The 18844-nt window shown below is 38.2% G+C and overlaps 1 protein-coding gene across 2 annotated transcripts in view; it reads right to left on the minus strand.

The window, feature by feature from the left end:
- Positions 1–18844, minus strand: part of thrab (thyroid hormone receptor alpha b) — a 135109-nt gene that overhangs the window by 31975 nt on the left and 84290 nt on the right. For both annotated transcript variants that reach the window (XM_081600261.1, XM_081600260.1), the window contains one exon: positions 6231–6616. In XM_081600261.1, coding sequence (XP_081456387.1) covers positions 6231–6286 — 56 coding nt within the window. In that variant the 5' untranslated portion in view covers positions 6287–6616. The remainder of the gene's footprint in view (positions 1–6230; positions 6617–18844) is intronic.

Consider the following 18844-nt stretch of genomic DNA (forward strand, 5'->3'; position numbering starts at 1 on the left):
AAATTTTACAAATTTGTAAACAAATGCACCCCTGGAAAAGTCAGATCTTCAGCTAGTGAAGAATTGTGTTTCTTTTAGGAAATGAGACAAGAATCTCTCAGAAGATAAAACCACAACATAAAAGGAATATTAATTAAAAAATATATCTCCAAATAAAATATTAATAACTGCAAGTTAAAAATTACACTGTTCCTTATAATTAAAGGAAAGCTATTTACTGAAATTACAGTAATTGAACCCTTATTGAAACTGCTGAACAGATTTGTATACGTTTCGAGTATTTAGATCATTTCTTTGGCAAGATGTTGGAAGACCTCTTTGCCATCACCCCAATCTTAAGCTCGCTCGATTCATTTTATATCAGATTCACAGCTCTGACGGGAATATTTCAAAACCTGTTACTTCCAGTGAGAAGAAATATGATGGAAAAAGTAAAAGATTCCTTTATTCCTATTCAAACAGATTATTAATTTGTAAAGACAACCTTTTAGCTAAATCTCCAACAGTTTTGCTTATCCCAAGACTGAAATGGAGAGTGTCTGTGGACATCAATTTTCAGGTCTTGCCACAGATTGTAATAAAATTCAGCATAAATTTGATTTGATCTAAAACAGGCATCAACTCTCCTGAGTGTTTCAAGCATTTTGTGAACTGTAAAGTTTCTTTTGTTCCTGGGCTTGTCCAGATTTTTATTTTTATTTTTTTGCTTGATTCACCTTCATATCAACACCAACTTTTTCAGATTCAAATTTTTAACTTTAAAAAAATATATATATATATTGTCATTTATTACTGTTGTGTCTACAAAATCTTGATCAACACACTGAAGTTTGCAGGTACAAGGTGACAAAATGGGAATCAGTCGTTTTGTACGTCTGTTTTTCACTTTACATCAGTTTTGTTTACACTGAGGGTGAACTTGTCAGTAATAGTTGTGACAGCACAGCAGCATCAAGATAACATTTGAGTTTTTAGTAAGTGAGGGTAAAAAAACAAAAAAAAACAACTGTATTCGTGTAGGTGCTTGGGGCGACAGCCCCTCAGTCAGTCAGTGGTGTGACAGCTCCGACCACCACTGTGACAGAGTGTTTATGCCGTCAGAAACATCAACAAATAGATACTCTTTTTTTTTTTTCCTTTCAATTTTCTGTCACTCCTACAACTGTGCATTTCTGAAGAAGTCATGGTGTGGGAAATAAAAAAAGAGATGAAAATCAGAGTTGCCACATGCTGCGGTTTGGTTTCCCTCCTCTGAGTACCACACTGTTCTATTTGCAAGCACACATCTGTTACATCACTGCACAACAGCCGGAGAACTGGCGCAGTAATGATATTATTATAAAATGATAATACAAATCGCTGGCTCAGATAGAGCTCTTGCCGTCATCCTCTCTATTAAGTTCTGATTAAACCCAAAACAGAACCATTACTGTAAAAAAAAAAAAAAAAAATGTATTTATTTATTTATTTATTTAAAGTTTTGCCGATGCAATATTTTTTGCGAGACGGTGTTAGCAAACCGTCTCGCACGGCTGCCGGACATGTGCACACGTAAGTATCTCAGTTTGGAAAAAAAACCCAACATGCATAATTGAATATTTTGCACAGCATTATTTGCAGCAGAGCCATACCTCAGAGGGCTTTCTGATTCCAGCACTCTTAGACTCTCAGCAGCAAGCGCTATAAGCCCCACAAACACACTTAGCACCCCACCACTTACATAGGACACACTTGAGAACGACGACAGAAAAAGATTAATATGTCCTAAATTTGCATATAACAAACACAGACACATATGTTGCTCAATAAGTGGGTCGTCCTTCTTGAAACAAAGAGAACAACCAAGAGTATGAAACAAAAAAAAAATTCAAATTCTCAAACTCACAGCACTGCTGAGCGGATGACACAGCGAGACTGTAAAATATGCATGGCAGAGGAGTGGCTCTCGAGCCGAAGCTACAGATGTGAGCTGGGACGCTCCATGCATCTCTAACATGCAATGCTATGTTTAGTCTGGTGACCCACTCAAGTGCACTCTGCCTCTCCCTTCTTATTCTTTCAGTCTGTTTCACTCTCTCTCTCGGCTATAAGAACAGTACCACCCATTCTATCCTGACTGGAGCACAGCCAGCCTCTTTGCTGGTGACCCAAATGGTTGCTGTGGATTGTTTAGAAAAGAGTTTATTGACCCGACTGCCTGCAAAAAAACTAAGAAAAATGTGGGGGTTTTTCCCCTTAAACAAAGGGGAAAAACATATATCGACCTAAAAGGTAGGTGTATACAAATGACAGATCACAGAAAATAAAAAAAACCTAACAAACCCAACAGAAATGGGTTTGTTGTAATACATAAATATTTGAATGGTTTACAACATTTCGTAGACTGACTTTATTGCATTGTGTTATAGAGTTGGAATCTTGATTTTAACACTATAAACAAAGCCATAGCCGAGGGGTGAAGACATAAAGTTTATGTCAAGAAAACGACAACAGCTTGAGCAGCTGTTTGTGAGCATAAAGTTTATCAGGTAAAACAAAGACCAGTTTTATTTTACAGAAAATTGTCTTTTTAGTTTCTTCCAGAGTCTGAGCCAAACGAGGCAAAATAACAAAAGGATGTTTAGTTGCGGATGCAGCTGGAGCGTTTAACTTTTACTGTCATCTGCCATGTGTTTATTTTGTGTATATTAGTTTGATGTGATGCTTTAGCCAGCATGTAAGATAGTTAGTTTAATCTGATATTGTCAAATCTGTTTTAAATTTTGTGTAAATGGACTGTTCCTGCTTTCTATACACAAACAAGCACGGACATTTATAAGCTTTTAATTTCCCCAATCAGTTGTATGTTAAACGCATGACAGCTGTAGAAGAGAAGACGCTTCTGTTGGTATTTCTTTACACTTATATAATATTTCCTCTTATGCAGGTGTGCTCAACTAAAGGCTAAGCAGCAGCACTGAAAGGCTTTTACAGAAAAAGGACAAAACAAAGACACTCAGAACAGAATTATATCCATAACAGTGTCTTTATGAGGCCACCTTGTCCTGTGTTTAGAGTGCTACAGTCGCCCATTGTTGTCCCTGCATGTTATCGTCTCACAGCTGAGCCTGTTTCGGCCCATGCATCAAGCGCTAATGACCAATGTATTCCCTCATGCGTCCCCTCGGTGTCTAAAACACAGTCCAAACCAGCGAAGGATACAGCATGATTGTACTTCTTACACAAACGTACTTTAAACAGCAAATAAACATGGTTACCCACAGCTTCACGCATCATGTACCGAGGCACAATGGTAACCTTAAACCAGTTTTAACCTTCTATACTTTGCATCACTAGCAATAGGCTCCCTTAATTTTTTAAATGGGGTTTTGGTTAATAACGAGGGAGACACAAGAAAAAAAGGAAAATGTCATAAAGTGCGTAGATCTGCTGGTCAAGAGCACTGTGTACAATAACATCCAGCTCTCTGGTGGGAAAGAATTGATATTCAATTGATATGATATGGTCGTGATCTCCATTATTCCAACATGAATTCCAGTTTAGTAAATGCACTGCGCAACTGGGTAATTCTATTGGCAAAGTTTATGATACTTTTTGAATTAATACTTTCCTGAAAATACTGAATGTCACCTCAAATCCTTCAACGCACTGATACATTTTCAAATTACTGTCCAAGGTCAGATTAAATGTCAGTCCTCCACCAGCCTAAGTTAGCTCAGAACACAATAGTGAAATAGACATTTGTAGCCAATATATTCGAGGGCTAGCAAAAAAGACTGGGATTTGAACACTTCAGGCTAACTCGTCAACTCTTGGTAACTTCACATGCATCAGATTTTATTGTAAGGAAAATCTGGAAAACTGAAAAAGCATGCAAACATCACATGAAAATGCCTCTGCAAACTAGTTGGTTCAAACCCAAAATCACCAAGAGGAGAAAGAGGAGGCCAAATATTCACATAGGCTTGAAAAGACGCTAAAACCTTGTTATGCTTTTCACATTTTGAGAAGTTACAACCACAGTTTTAATTGTATTTCTTTTGAATTTGCTAGATCAACGCAAAGTGACATAAAATTATAAACTTAAGGAACAATTATATATATATATATTTTTAAGACATAACCTCACAAGAATGTTGTGCATTTAAGTTCAGCCCTTCTGAGTCAATACTTTTGATTCATTTGCAACTAAAATTAAATCACACCGTCTCGTAATTATGTGACTTCTAAATGTAGTTTATGTCACATGATTTTTCTTAGGGATTTCTAAATAAAGGAGTATCACAATAACACACTACGAATTTTTGTGTGTATTCAGAAATACCAGCTTTGCCTCTTTTTAAATGAAGAAAATGTTTCTTGGGTCTCTAGTCATTTCGGTGCCACAAACAGCTGGCTAATACTGCACTATAGGTGAGAATTAGGAACTCTATGCTCCTTATGACCAGAAATCAAATGGATCCTGTTAAGATTAGTTTACATCACAGAAACAGTACGAGAAAAACATTTTAGTAATTTTTTATTGTTTCAAATTATGGCTCACATTGACGCCATAACTAGGCTGCACTCCATGAATAAATGCAAATATGGGATGATCAAGTGGAAAGTTAAATCTTCCACTGTGCAAAATGTAAAAGCATAAAAAAGGCCTATTATAGCTTATAGACAAACCACACTCTTTAAGGTCGTGAGCTATTGCCGTAAAGTTGTTGCAGCAAAGACCGTGCAGGCTTACATCAGCTGCTGTAGCATGTTTGGAAACGTGATGCAACACCCAATCCATATTTACCATGAAGGCAGAGCACAAAGCTTCAAATTAGTGTCAAAAACAGCATCAAAGGTAATTGTCCATCAAAAAGTCTTCTGTTTGTGTGAAAATCAGACAGACAATCATTCCCATTTTTAACTGGAATAACAACGTTCACGTCGTACACGACATGGGCCTATGATATGCACAGAAAGCACCGACCGCCCAAAACTCATCAGCAGTAAGCCTTACACTGTTAATTATCTCAACAATGCGACACATTTCAGCTAGTGCTGCACATGTTAGTAAAGAGCATTGAGCTGAGACATCCTCAAACATGCCAAATGAAAAATAAAAGTCCGAAGGATTTACTCCCAAAAACACAACAACAACGGCCACCCCAGAGGGAGAGCTGGTATTCCTCCAACAGGTGTCTGTGTTGGCTGAGGAATGCATCCCTGCTTTACACATTGAAAGAAACCCGATACCGCATTACCGCACAGACACTTAGCTAGTCCTTTTACATGGTAATAAAACATTAACTGTCTCTTTTTTCATTATTATTATGAGCCATTGTTGTTTTCATGCACTGTCCAGCCAGTAGGTGGCAGGGTGTGGACTAATACCTATACAATAAAATGGCATTTTTACAAATATTCCTTCAAACGGCACATATATAAAAGAAAATGTGTTTTGATGCTGTTCATTTTAGTTACAGTTATACAAGAACTGTAACTTTTTTAAGATTGACTGGTCAATCTTAAATCTATTGACCAGTTAATAGATTTAAGATTGACTGGTAAAAGTCAAAGAAAGGATCCGGGGGTAAATCGAAAGCTAAGAAAAAGTTGTTATTGCACTAATTTCGAAAAAAGAAGTTTTAATAGGACGGGTGATCATCATGCCTGCATTCTAAGCTAAGTGTTGTTGCTAGGTAAATACTGTTCCGCAATATTTAATCCATCCAGATAACAACTCAGTCGAAGTGAGACCTTAACAAACGCATACCTTAAAATTCCACATTTAATTAATTCCCAGTCAGGATTAGAGCAGCACCTTTAAAATTCCCACACAAATCACCTCAATAAGTTCAGAATTTTTCTCCATCGTGGTTTTTTTTTATATCAAAGTAGACTGATGACAAATGATAATCCTTCCAATTGGGCCCCAGCCCCGAGACCTTTGCTTTAAAAGGCCCCTGTTGCCTTCCTCTTGCCCTCCGTGTCACTAATATTGTTTTTTCATTAAGGAGCAGGAGCTTAAACAGTACAGTGTTTGTTTGCACTCAGCTCTGCTTCTCAAGAACCGAACTTAAAGGTCAACATATCGAGGCTAAAAGCAGCTACAGGCCAAAGTCCACTTGAAACCGTTCACACATGGAGTAAAAACACCGGTGAGCAAAGTGTGCCTATTAAGAGAAAAAAAACCAAAAAAAACTGGTGACATAAAACGAAAAAAAAATGTCCAAAAGACTTGAACTCACTGTTTCTCTTCTCCCTCTGATGGGTTAGAGTCCTGCTCCTTGGGCATGTGTTCCATTCACCTCAATTCCATCCAGCAGCCAATCATGAGAGACTGAGGCAAGCCCCGCCCTCCGAAGCACGCTCGTCATTCGACGGTCCGGAAGGGTCTGTCTGTAAAGCACAGCGTCGTCTCGTCCCTGGAGTACCTGGGAGGGGAGCAGTGGAGGGCGGAGAGTGAGGGGTGCGGGGAGGGGGGGGTTGACCCCCTGTGAGGTCGTTGCTGGGTGTGAAGCTTCAGGACACGGAAGAGGTTGGGGTATCCGCGGGGGTAAATCTGCTGGGCCTGTAGCCAGGGCTGGAGGTGGACGTCGCTTTTAGGCAGATGGAAGGAGGAATGGGAGACACCCTGCAGGAGAACACACAAGTACAGAAGAAGATTAGAGAAAACAATGGCTCCATCACTCCTGGATTTCTGCCAAGTAGTAACAGTACTATTTTTTATAATTTTAAATTGAAAATTACCATGCAAAAAAATAAATAAAAATAAATAAATAAATAAAATCTGCTTTCCTGGTCTTTGTGGGTGTTGCCAAATGATGTCAGAAATTATATATAAGTATATATATATAAGTATATATATATATATATATATATACACGTTTTTTGGAGGGGATTTACTGACTGTGGTGCTCAAATGTTGTACATTTGAGTTGGAACTACTACGACGCTTTATAGCAAGAAGTAAAATTTTGAAGCCAAGCACCTCCGCCCTCCTTGTTTCTATATCAGGGGATTTCAGAGACACTTCTAAACTGTCCTTGCGATCAAACACATCAACTGGATTCTTCACTTAAGACGACACCAACCAGGCAGGAATCGTTTATCTGCTTGACAGCACAAAAACCCCCCCAAAACAAAACAAAAAAAACCCAAACATCACACTAACGGTTGCAAACAAGAAACAAATGAAAGATTCAAAAACAATTCCAAAGCGACGGCCAGCGAGGAACTTTCTTCCAAGCTTTCTCGATACTTATTGCCAACACATTTTCACAAAGACAAACCGCAGTGCGAATGAGAAAGCAACACCTTCACCACATGTTGTGCCTTCACGGTCTAATGCTCCAAAGCCCCCTGCAAGCAAATCTCATATTTCATCTCTCACAGCGTGACCCTGGTCAGATGAAACTGGCTTTACCTTGAGCGCGCAGCAGAAGGAGGAATCCTCTGAGTCACACAGCAGATCAATAGCGACAATAGTAAATAAGGTGGCCTGCGGGTCAAAAAGTCTCCTGTCTTTGTTCTCCAATTGACTAGTTCCTGGAAGCTGAAACCATAAGGAAAGTCTCCCACCATACATGCTTAAGCAGTTATTATGACCAGTGTAATCTGGAAGCACTTGGAGGGTCTTGATGTCTTCTCTTGTTTTCTTCCGACAGCTTTATTTGTTCCCCTGTTAATCCCCTCAGTTCAGTATCTTTCTAATCCTGAACAGTCAGGGTCTGGCCAGGATGCTGACCTCAGACAGAATGGATATTATTGCTTTCCTGACTGAAACTGATTTTCTTGCAAGTGTTTATTTTTTTTCCAAAAGCGTCTTATCCTGCAAGCAGACCTTCAGCAGGAGATTTAGCAATGAATGATAAAGAAACATTTAATGACAAAGCAATAAAAAAAGGGGGAGAGAGAGAAAAAGAGAGAGATACTATGCTGTGGTAAACACCACACCATCAAACAGATGATTTTTAGAGAGAATTTAACTTTAAATCAAATTCCAGGGTTGAAGCAATCACATCAATCAATTTCAATTAATTCCTTATGAGTTTTTAAATGCTTCACAAATCTGACATTAGGAATTTTAAAAAAGACTGAAGTTGAACATAGGCCGGCTGTTCAACATAACAGTTCTATATTTATTCAAAGTGTGAAGGTAGTTTCCTCTCCACAGCCACATCTTGTCAAAAAAGCTAAATGGGTACAACTTTAGGCAAAGAGGTGATACAGAAAAAAAAAGAACAGAGGCCAGAAATGTAACCTCAACTTTAAGTGAAAACTGTTCCAAGATCCACAAATCAGCCAACATGTTTTGGTTATTCGGATGCTGGATTATTTTGTACCTAACTTTTTTTCAGGAGTCAAAAAGAGCCATCTGCCACATGAAATTCATATCTATGCAGCTTTTGTACCCTCCTTAGGGACGTTTCTTAGGCTCAAGTTAATTTTGGCAAATATACAAGTTCTTTCATAGGTCTGCAGGGATTGCTAAGCATCTTAGGATAAATTACTTTTTTAAAATTTTGGTTCCCTGCATCATGGTATTTTTAGTTTTGTTAGAAAATAACAAACCCAAACACTTAGTGCCAGAGATACAAATAACAAAATTATCCAATGAGGGCAGTTCAATTCTCTAAATTAATCTAAATGAATGACAGCCAAAATTTAAGATGTAATTAAAGGCAAATGCAGAACAAACTACCATGGACGACTTAGAGGTATTTAATATTTTTAATGAGTAAAGTTCAAGATTAAAATCAAACACACTTTAAAGATCTTTTCAAAAGCCTGCACAAACACCTTGTTCTGTGGGGAAGCACTGTAACAGTCAATATCTACCAGCAGGTGATCTCTCAGAGAGACATTGGTCTTATCTGAGCTTGTACCACTCATATTTAATATTTTAGCTAGTCTACAGGAAGATTAGAATTATCTGCATTTCTGACATTCCCACAATGTTTCTTTTAGATTAGGCTTTTCCTGGTTGGTACCGATTTCAGTCTAAGGACTGACCTTCCATAGCTCATATTTTCATGGATTCTGTTTTTCTTTCCCTGCGACAGACTGGCGACCTGTCCAGGGTGAACCCCGCCTCTCGCCCAGGACGTTAGCTGGAGATTAGCACCAGCAACCTTCCCGACCCCTCTAAGGGACAAGAGTGTAAGAAAATGGATGGATGGATGGACGTTTTTCTTTCCTAAGAAGTATGGGCAATGTATTGGGGAAAAGAAAAAAAGTGCTGTAAGTTCTCTAGGTTAGAACAGAACAGGAAAAATAGGCACTCCGTGCATGTGGAATCTAATAAACTTTTCCCCCCATGCATCAGTCTCAGTTGTGTGTTTTTATTGGCGCACTTAATTAATGGTTGTGTTGTGTCTTCATTCTTCCATGCCTCATCTGCTGCCTCTTGCTTAAAGTTTGAGATTGCAGATAAAACCATTAAACCCATCACTGCAGAACAGTTTGCTTCACATTTTTCAAACTAAGCAGGTTTATAATAAAATGGGGGCAAATAACGCCCAAAAAATGGTATATTTATGAAGCTCAAACTCATTTAAGAGAAAAACAAAAATGAAGGCAAACTCTCTATTTGTTTTTATTTATCTACTGATCGAAATGACAGCTGAAAGAATGCAATAAATCACTGGTACGTCTTGCAGCTATCACACAGACAAATTACAACCAGAAGAATCACCAAAACATCTACCTCTGCAGCCTTCAGTAAAACAACAACCTCCAGAATGAACCCGAACACATAATATTCCTGCAAAAATATTTTTGCAGCCTTTGCGGATTTGGAAATCTGTGTAAGCCTGAGCTTCAGGCTCTTCGACCCGAGCACAACTGCTGAGAGTGGCAGGGAGGGAGATGACATAAAGCTGGGAGGCAAACCGCTAATGGAGTGTCCTTTATCAAAGGGCCTCTCTCTATCACATCAACTTCTGCCACAAGTGGAACCAGCCTTAGTTCGTGTTTGTGGCACATACAATTAGTTGTTTATCACACTGGGACAATGAGGGTAGAGGAGGGGGGGGAAGAAATAGGGAGGTATTGTTTGATTAGCAACTGCAATAACATTGAAACATTAAATCTTTGGTTTAAAGAACGGCCAACCCACTTTAAAAGAAACTTCGGTCTTTTCAATCTTGTGTTTAAAACTTGTTTTCATCTCGCTCTCCATTAAAAGCCAGGGTGTCGGGGAACATTATGGAAACCCTTTTATTTGTTATGACCTGCATTTAGAGAGGACAAAGAGAAATCGTGACTGGTTCTGGTTGCCAATGAGTCAGGCAAGACCTAAAAACAGAAACAGGTTGCCCTGAGAACAACACCACTCGGAGTGGAAGTTGTCACTGAAGGAAGACGACCCAGCACGTCAGTGAAGTGCTTGAAGAGAAAGTCAGAAGACGATAAAAATCTAAGAGGTATGCCGGCTGTTCACGCAAGGTCTCACTTTTATCACTTCGAAAGATAACGGTGGATTACAACAGTGAGTGGATTACAACAACATTTCTCCAGGTACATTTTTGTCTGGTGTGTAACGCCGATTCCATTTTACGTTTTGCTACAAACGATAGCACTCCATCAAAACATGCTAGTGATATTACAATTAGTGTTGAAACAAAGTAAGGATCAAACACAGAGAACTGATATGAGACCAAGACTTTGTCAAAAGTGAAAATTCTTCAAGATTTGCCTTAGAAAATGTTTGTAGCACAACTTATCTGCTCCGCTCACAAGCCACATAATTCTCACATTTTCTTAGCTACCGTGTCCTTGTTTGCTCTTGCTCCAATGCAGGAAGTTCTGCTAACATTAATATATCCTCTACCCGGGGGATGGAAATTCATTTTGTGGAGATAAGGCGGGAAAGAAAGCAAGTGAGATAAAATTGGTTTAAGATAATACACAGTATATAAAATGGGGGTGGAAAAGTTGGCAAAACAGTGAGGAAAAGATTATGCAAGTCAACGTTGGAATAAAGATGATACAAACTTTAATCAGAGAGCAACAAGACTTGTCATGTGCAGATTATGTGCAGATTTTAGAGGTATTCAGCTTTTCTTCCCCCCTCCCCCGAGAAGCAGTGAACAGTTACTAGGTGCCACGTAATACATTTAGGTAAAGTGATTTGTAATAGCGATCACCTTTTCAAAAGTCTTACTAATGTTTTAGTGGTAGCTAAATAAGTAAACATCTGTGGGGCCACAAAACCATGCCAGTGCTATATTCAAATCAGGGCAATTTATTTTGGGTCAATTGTCATAGACCAAAAACTGAACAAAGTAGGCCAATGATCGATGAAGTACAACAAAGCTCACTGAGTGGGCAATGCTACAAAGAAAACAATCACTGTGATATAAAAAAAATATAATTAAGGATTAAAATGATTATGATTTTAATTATACAGAGGAAAAATGTCTAATTGCCCCAAATGCCGTAAAAGAAAAGCAGGCCACCAACCAGTGAATGAACCACAAGTACTGGAGAAGTTGAGGAACAAATAAAACCTATGTATTTCCTTCTAACAGCTAAAGGAAAATAATCCATGTCCCTCATTAAAAAAACAAAGAGGATAACAGGGATGGTGGGGAGGCAAAGTGTTATGTTCAGAACCGGTTTGTTTTTGCTTTTAGAACAGACACAAATCAAATTTGTTTTCAGAACAGACTCCTAGTTTTACTCGACAAGTCTGAGTTGTGGTGCGTAACCATCACAGCAAGTATGATGCTCATTACAACTTTATTTATTTAATTTTTTTATGTGCAATACAGAATTAAATGCTGCCGAATAAACACAGATAGCTCCATAAGTGAGAAGGTTCAAGTCAAGGATGACTGGAGAGACAAAGGTTAACTGAATGTGGGAGTAACATACATTCAGTGCATACATAGCAGCTTCTCAGAGACTCGACAGTTTGCCATTAGATTTAAATGTGGAAAGATGTGAATGGGATTAAATATCCCTGTGCTGAGTGCAACTAAGTATTTGGACAATTGTAGGTCCGCTGGACAAGTAAATTCAAAAATAGTTTTAGAGATAAACTGTAATCTACAACTTTGGTAAACTCTGACCCGATAATTAATATTTCAGACTGTTACTGTTCTTATGAGCTGCAATAAAGTGAAAAATATTAGAGGTGTATGCCCTAGATTTTTACAATTTTATTTAAAAAAAAAGTTGTTATCCTAAACTGTCTGTAGCATCTTAACTAACATTTCTAAATTAGCTGTGCTTTTGTACATCTCCCACAAAATATAGATCCTTAACTCAGATAAGGTTTATAAAGCCTAGATGTTCCATTACAGGTAGAAGTTGAATGTTTAAACAGACAAATCAGAGCTTTGTTGTACTCTGTTCAGCCTTCTTGTTAGCTGCTGAAAGTCCTGCTCTCTCTTGTTCCTTTGAAGTCTGTAATAATTGCACATACATACATAATTGGCGCTAAACTTAAAATGAAATTTGGATCTTTCTGACATTTTTACAACGGAAGGTTTTGAAATTGCAAAAATAGAAGAACTAATTTGACAGCTTTTCTCCACACTTTACTCCACATTATTCAACATCATCAAAAAACAAGCTAAGAAACATTAAACATTTGCAATATCAAATGTTACATTTAACTGTAGTTTGAATCTACAGTCCCCTAACTCACTGATCACAGAAATAGATTAAAGTCTAAAACCTCAACAAAATAGACAGCGAGCTTTGGCACTATAAACACACGACCATTGTGTTGCTGCTGCCGAGCAAAAACTAACAAATTGACACAATCGATGTGCTCAGAATAAACAAGATTCTTTTGTTTATGTCTTTCCATAAAACTGTCCTTGTGGGATTCCTTCCGCCTACGTGACGGCTGTTCGGTAAAGTAGGTGGGCTATAAAATATGTGCATGGAAACAAATAAATGTGGCTGCAGAAAGCATAGCAGACATCCTTTTGAAAGTGGTGTGAGCGACCACAGTCAGTGCACGATGAGTCTGATTAAATCCCCTCAAACTTGCATTTTATTGGGAATTTTTTTCAACAGCTAAACCAACAAGGTAATCAAAACATGATAAACTATTAAAACTGTGGCATGTATTTCTGCAAAGCAGAATATTACAGATGGAACTACCATATTCTCGGAGGCTGCATAAGACCTGCCACTGGGGTGGAGGTTCACCTTCCAGCAGAAGAACAACCTTCAACATACAACAAAAGGATCTTCTTGATACAAACGTATTCATGTGTTAGAGTGGCCTCGTCAAAGTCATGTTGTAAATCCAATTAAAAACCTTACAGAGAGACTGAAGCACTGACATTCTGAGTTGATTGAGCTATTTTGCAAAACAGAAAGGGCAAAAAATGTCAGCCTTTTCAGAATATGATATATATATGTAAACATCTTTTCATACAATACAATTTCATATAATACAGTTATATTCAAATAAAATAATGTTTGTGACAAATACTTTTGCAAAGCGGCGTAAACCTTTCAAGGATCACAGCGTATTCTTGCTCTTGCTCAGCCTGAAAAAGTTGATCTTGCGAAGACAACCTTTGTTAGACTTCACACCCCCGTACCAGACGTGGGGTCAGCGACCTCGGCTCGTATTGCTGACCTGACTAATTAGAGGTTAAGTGACAGGGCAGTGTAGCGGAGCTGACCTGTGGATGTGGTGAAAGTGCTCTGATTATAGGGTAAGACTGCAGTGAAAAGTGGGGAGGAACAGTAAAGCAGCGACGAACATAAAGTTCAGCTTCTCTGCGCCATTTCAGTTTATTTCGCCAGTTTGCAAATTTGTTGCTGGGGAAACTTTCAACATGTGGCTTCAAGTGAGGGCGAAGTAGCCATGTTGTGATATGTGACCTTGTTGTGCCGACGCGGTACAAGCAGCCATTTGCATAAACTCCAGATTACGTTTGCAAGTGATTCAGGGTTTAATGCTTTAGAAGCAAAATTATTAGAAACTTTACACATGTGGCGATCTATAAAGTTTGTAAACTAAGCCAAATCACTTACTTCCAACATCTGACTGTTGGCTGCTGCAGTAGCTCTCTGTAACATCTCTTAACTCATCATGTCGCCTCTTGTGTTGCTGCTGGTGCTGTCAATTACTCACATTGGTGAATTCAGAATCTTTATTTCAGTCAAGCCTAACCGAAATACAAACACACACACAGAAGCGACGTCCACGTTTGAATTTTCCAACTTTCTGAGCACACATTTTGTTGATCCTCTGCAATTTTTTGCTTAGTGGCCCGTCAGCAGGAGAAGGCGAACAGAACGGTGCCTGGCACCGAAACTGACAAGAGGTCAAAAACATAAATTTTCATGAGACGTCTGCATAGCTGTAGGACACGGCTATCTGACCAATTACCTCCCTCTTTCTTTCATGCCTTCCTTTTCTTCCTGCACAAAGTCCCTCATTCTCAACATTTTATTGCAGATTTACAGTAAACAGGCCATAAATCTGAACGCCTTGCATCATGATGGAGCGAACAACAAACGTCTTGTGAGCTTGCGAGTTTGCATGCAGCTGAAGTTTTAGCCTTCATTACAAAACATCTGTTTTCTGACATTCAGCTTGTAAAAAGGATTATAATCTGGATACAACCCTTAAGTAATAATAATAATAATAATAATAATAATAATAATAATAATAATGCATAACAGTGGAAAAACAGAACTGCTAAAACTGACAAAATATCTTTAAAATGGACTGGAAACAAATGTGTAACTTACCATTTTGTTTTAAGAACATGCCTAATTGTTTTAACAATGTGCATATAAGCGGATCAGAAAACCGCAGCTGGTTCAAACATAGCAATAACATCTTTATTGGAGGGGAAAAGTTCTCTCCGAATCTTTGCTCTCAATAATACTGACAATGAAATGTCAATGCAATCAGATGAGATTTAGTTTGTTTACTGGAACTGTTTACCGCATCACAAGAAAAGAAAAAAAAAAATCAATGACTCAACAGCGTGAGCTTTAAGTCAATAGCAATATGCTTTAACGGGTTGATTTTTAATGTTTGCCAGTCCTGAATAATTGTAGTATGTCCAAAACATTCAAGTCATTTTAAAAAATAAAAATAAAGTTCTCAATAAATGATCAGCAAAAATAATCAGATTTTTTTTTCTTGTTTTTTACATTTACAGCCAAAGTCATTTTGTTTTTGTGTGTCTTTTTTTAAATTTTTTTACCATTTTGTTATGGACCATCACAGATTCTTAAAATACACAGGAGCTAATTGTTATAAGGTGACAAAATGTGAAAAAATAAAAAAATAAAACAGTGTGAATACTTTTTCAAGTCACATTTCTACTTTCACACGTGAATAATTCCTGCACAAAAAACAAACAAACTGAATGACCCACAAGTATCAGAGGCTGAAAACCTAACAATTCAGCCAAATAAATTTAAAGCCACACATTAGGGAGGAAAAGGGAAAAGAAACCAAGTCCCCTCTCACTTCTACGTCCTCTTCCCTCTGATTCCTTCCCTTTCTTCCATTCATTGGCAAAGACAAAACACAGTCCTGCAAAGTGCTAGCAAAACAAATCCATCTCTCCTCTTTTCTTCCGTTTCCCTTCAGCAGTAGTTACTCTCTTCTCCTTAAGGAGGCTCAGAGCTTTGCAGAAACCCGCTGCAACCGCTAAAAGGTGGAGATTTTAGGAAACAAAGTAGATTAACTGCAGGAAAAATGTCCCCCTCCCCCGCTCACATCAGCCAAGACAAACACACGTCCACCTGTTTTTCAAGACCCACCTTAAGAGAAGCAGCAATCTGCCTGAAACTGCTGGAGTTCTTTATTTCCTCATAAAAAATGGATGGACAATTTGTCACAATTACTGCAGAAATAAAACCCAATAATACAACATGATAATTATACATCTAAAACCTGACAGGTTGGTGCTTAAATATTGTGTGTTAGTTTGTACGTCAGTTCGTACTTCACTCTGTTTCCAGACTGAGCTGACGGTGCTGAAACAGATGGCAAAAAAAGGTTTACCTACACACACACGCACAACAATCTATGCTCTTCATCACTCTTTTCTGCTTCGACTGATTCCCCCCCGCCTCATCCGTCAAAAGAAGCTCTGTTAATGGCCAGCAAAAAAAGCACTCAAAAAGGTCAGTGTCCTGATAATCTTCTCATCCCCTTCTGCGTCAAAAACACACCCTGGATTTGCCTTGATTTGCTCAAGCTTTGTTTAAGACCAAGCATCCGGGTGAACGAAACACACGACGCCTCTGGTGTGAACATGTAAAAAAAATAAAAATAAAAAAAAAACAGCTGGACAACTTCAGCATGATTGCTACCAATTATACCAGGATATCAGTATAGAAAATAAAACTTCAGGACGAGGCTCCAAGCATTTGGCTGAAACAGTTTATTTTAAACCTTTTTTTTTTTTTCTACCACAGCTACAAGAGAACCTTGCAACTTAAACTAACTCACCGGTTGTAGCAGTAGCCTTTTACAGGTTTCCTCAAGTGACATGATGTTGCCATCACCGTGTTTCACCATGAGGATGTTGTGTTTAAAGTTATGAATGTGTCCCCCCCGTACACATTCCCCCCAAACCTCAGTTTTGCAGAGAACCTTTGGATACTGCAGTCATGTTGCAAACGTTAAATTTGATCTCCAACGGCTTTTCCTCAGCAGTTTTATTTATTTATTTATTCTTGTATCTTCATAAAGACCCGATATGTTGAGCAGCTGAATTTACACTGAGGTTAAATTACACACAGGTGGACTTTATTTATTCACTACATGGCATCTGATAGCAATGCATGACAAAGTTCTTCAGATATTATTTGTATTTTACAATTTTCTTCCACTTTGTGGTTGTCTATCCATTAAAATACAAAAACATTTCCCACACAGCACTCCCCAAGACTTGAACTACAAAAGTGTCAAAGACACAGACACTGCTCAGAAAAGAGTGCAAAGTAAACTTTTTTTACTTTGTATGAGTGTATGAGTCATTACTTAAACACATCATGTCTTTCCTAAGTCATCTGCATGCACCAGCCCTAAACAAGTGTAATATTACTTACTAAATCTATCTACCACTGTTAATAAGAGCACATCTACGAGTGTGCATGGGATAAAGCAGGAAAATGTTGACAAACACTTCTGTACACATCAGCTGTGTGTGCGCGCGTGTGTGTGTGTGCATGAGGTGGAGCCCACAATGAATTATTTGTCTCGAAGGAGAGACGTTTCCTGCTTTTCAGAGCGTCTGTTCCTCCCTCTGAGGCTGTGAGTAAGTTGTCCTCCTGCTCTGCTAGCCTGATCAAATTGGCTGATTTGTAATTTGCCTGGTGACATTTATAATGCCCAAAACCAACAGTGTTTAAATACTGATTCATTGCACGTTTTTCTTCCATTGATGAATGTGTAGAACTTGTGAAATTTACGAACGATGAACAAGCCTGCTGTTTGTTTCACCAGCGGGTCCCCGTTTCCCCCCCACTACATGCTCACTGTGTCATCTATAATCGTGTTTTTCCCACTTTTCCTGGATGTCTGCAGAAAAACCAAATTGAGGAGAAACCAAAGTGCTCACTTCCTCAACCATAAAAAAGATGCATGCAGTGTGAGGAGGAATGCAAAGCTTCTGCAGCTTATACAGCCAGGTAAAAAAAAAAGAAAAAAAGAAACAAAAAAATGACCAATTTCTTGCTGATTGTGCCTATGGTGGAGTAAAAAAGGAGCATTAGTTTCCTGTAATATTTACAGCTGCATATAATTTTTTTTTTCATAAAAATGCTCTCTGCATTCTTAATCAATAGAAGTAATGGCTCTGGTATTTTAAAATGACTATGACTGTGTGGGTTCTACACATTTTTATGAGCACATGAGGCACACAGTTACACTAAAAGAAAATAACATTTCTAAGCAGGGCCCTCATGTTTTAATCAAACTGTGTTTTTTCCCACACAGAGAAAGTAGTTTTGGAACAGGATAACAGCTGAAAGGAAGCAAGATTGTTGCGGCTAAATTCTGACTGCATTTGTTGATTTTGGTTGTGTTAATCCTGCACTTAACTGGCCAAGAAACTAAATACCTTATAAAAGCAGCTTAATTTTGGCTAAAGTACATGTTATATATATATATATATATATATATATATACATATACATATATATATATTTAACCTACCTCTGTGTGCCTGGTTGGGATTTAGGCACCAAATGTGCCTCAACAACACAAGCCCTAGTGAATCAGGTGAAAATGTGCAGATGATCAAGCAACAAAGCAAAGCCTGCACAAAGTCTGATAAATTTATCAGACTATGGGCTGAGGTGAGGCATCTCAGAGTTTCACAGAGCAGAAAACAATCAGGCTGCAGCTCTTTCTTTACTGAACTATTGCCGAGTTCTTCCAGGAAGTGGATGGAAAATGAAGCAGGAGGACTATTTCTTTATTTGTCAACCCTCGCCTTTTTCGCAAATAAACAACTGGATGTTCTGACAGGAAAATGATCCCAGACATAAAATGTTATAAATCTACAACCCAAACTGACCAATTTAAATGAGCAATCTTTGACAAGAAGAGTGGCCAAATGTACAACAGTGACAATGCCAGAAGCTCGTAGAAGTGTATTATTTCCCTTAAACTTGCTATAAACTCTAAAAAGTGTATGTGGGCTGCAGTTCATCTTATGGACTTATTTACATTAATTGCTCTTAAATCTTTTGCTATGACAACTTACTTTTTCGTGTTTGTTTAACTCAAAACTTACAAATCTTTAACCTAAAGGAACTTTTCACTTTGACTTTACTTAAAACAATTGAGTTCAATGTTGTATCCTATGTCTGACCAACTCAATGTATTATGATCATCCAACTCAATTCA

Source organism: Poecilia reticulata, chromosome 19, assembly GCF_904066995.2.
Source record: "Poecilia reticulata chromosome 19, P_reticulata-male-v2, whole genome shotgun sequence".
NCBI lineage: Eukaryota > Metazoa > Chordata > Actinopteri > Cyprinodontiformes > Poeciliidae > Poecilia > Poecilia reticulata.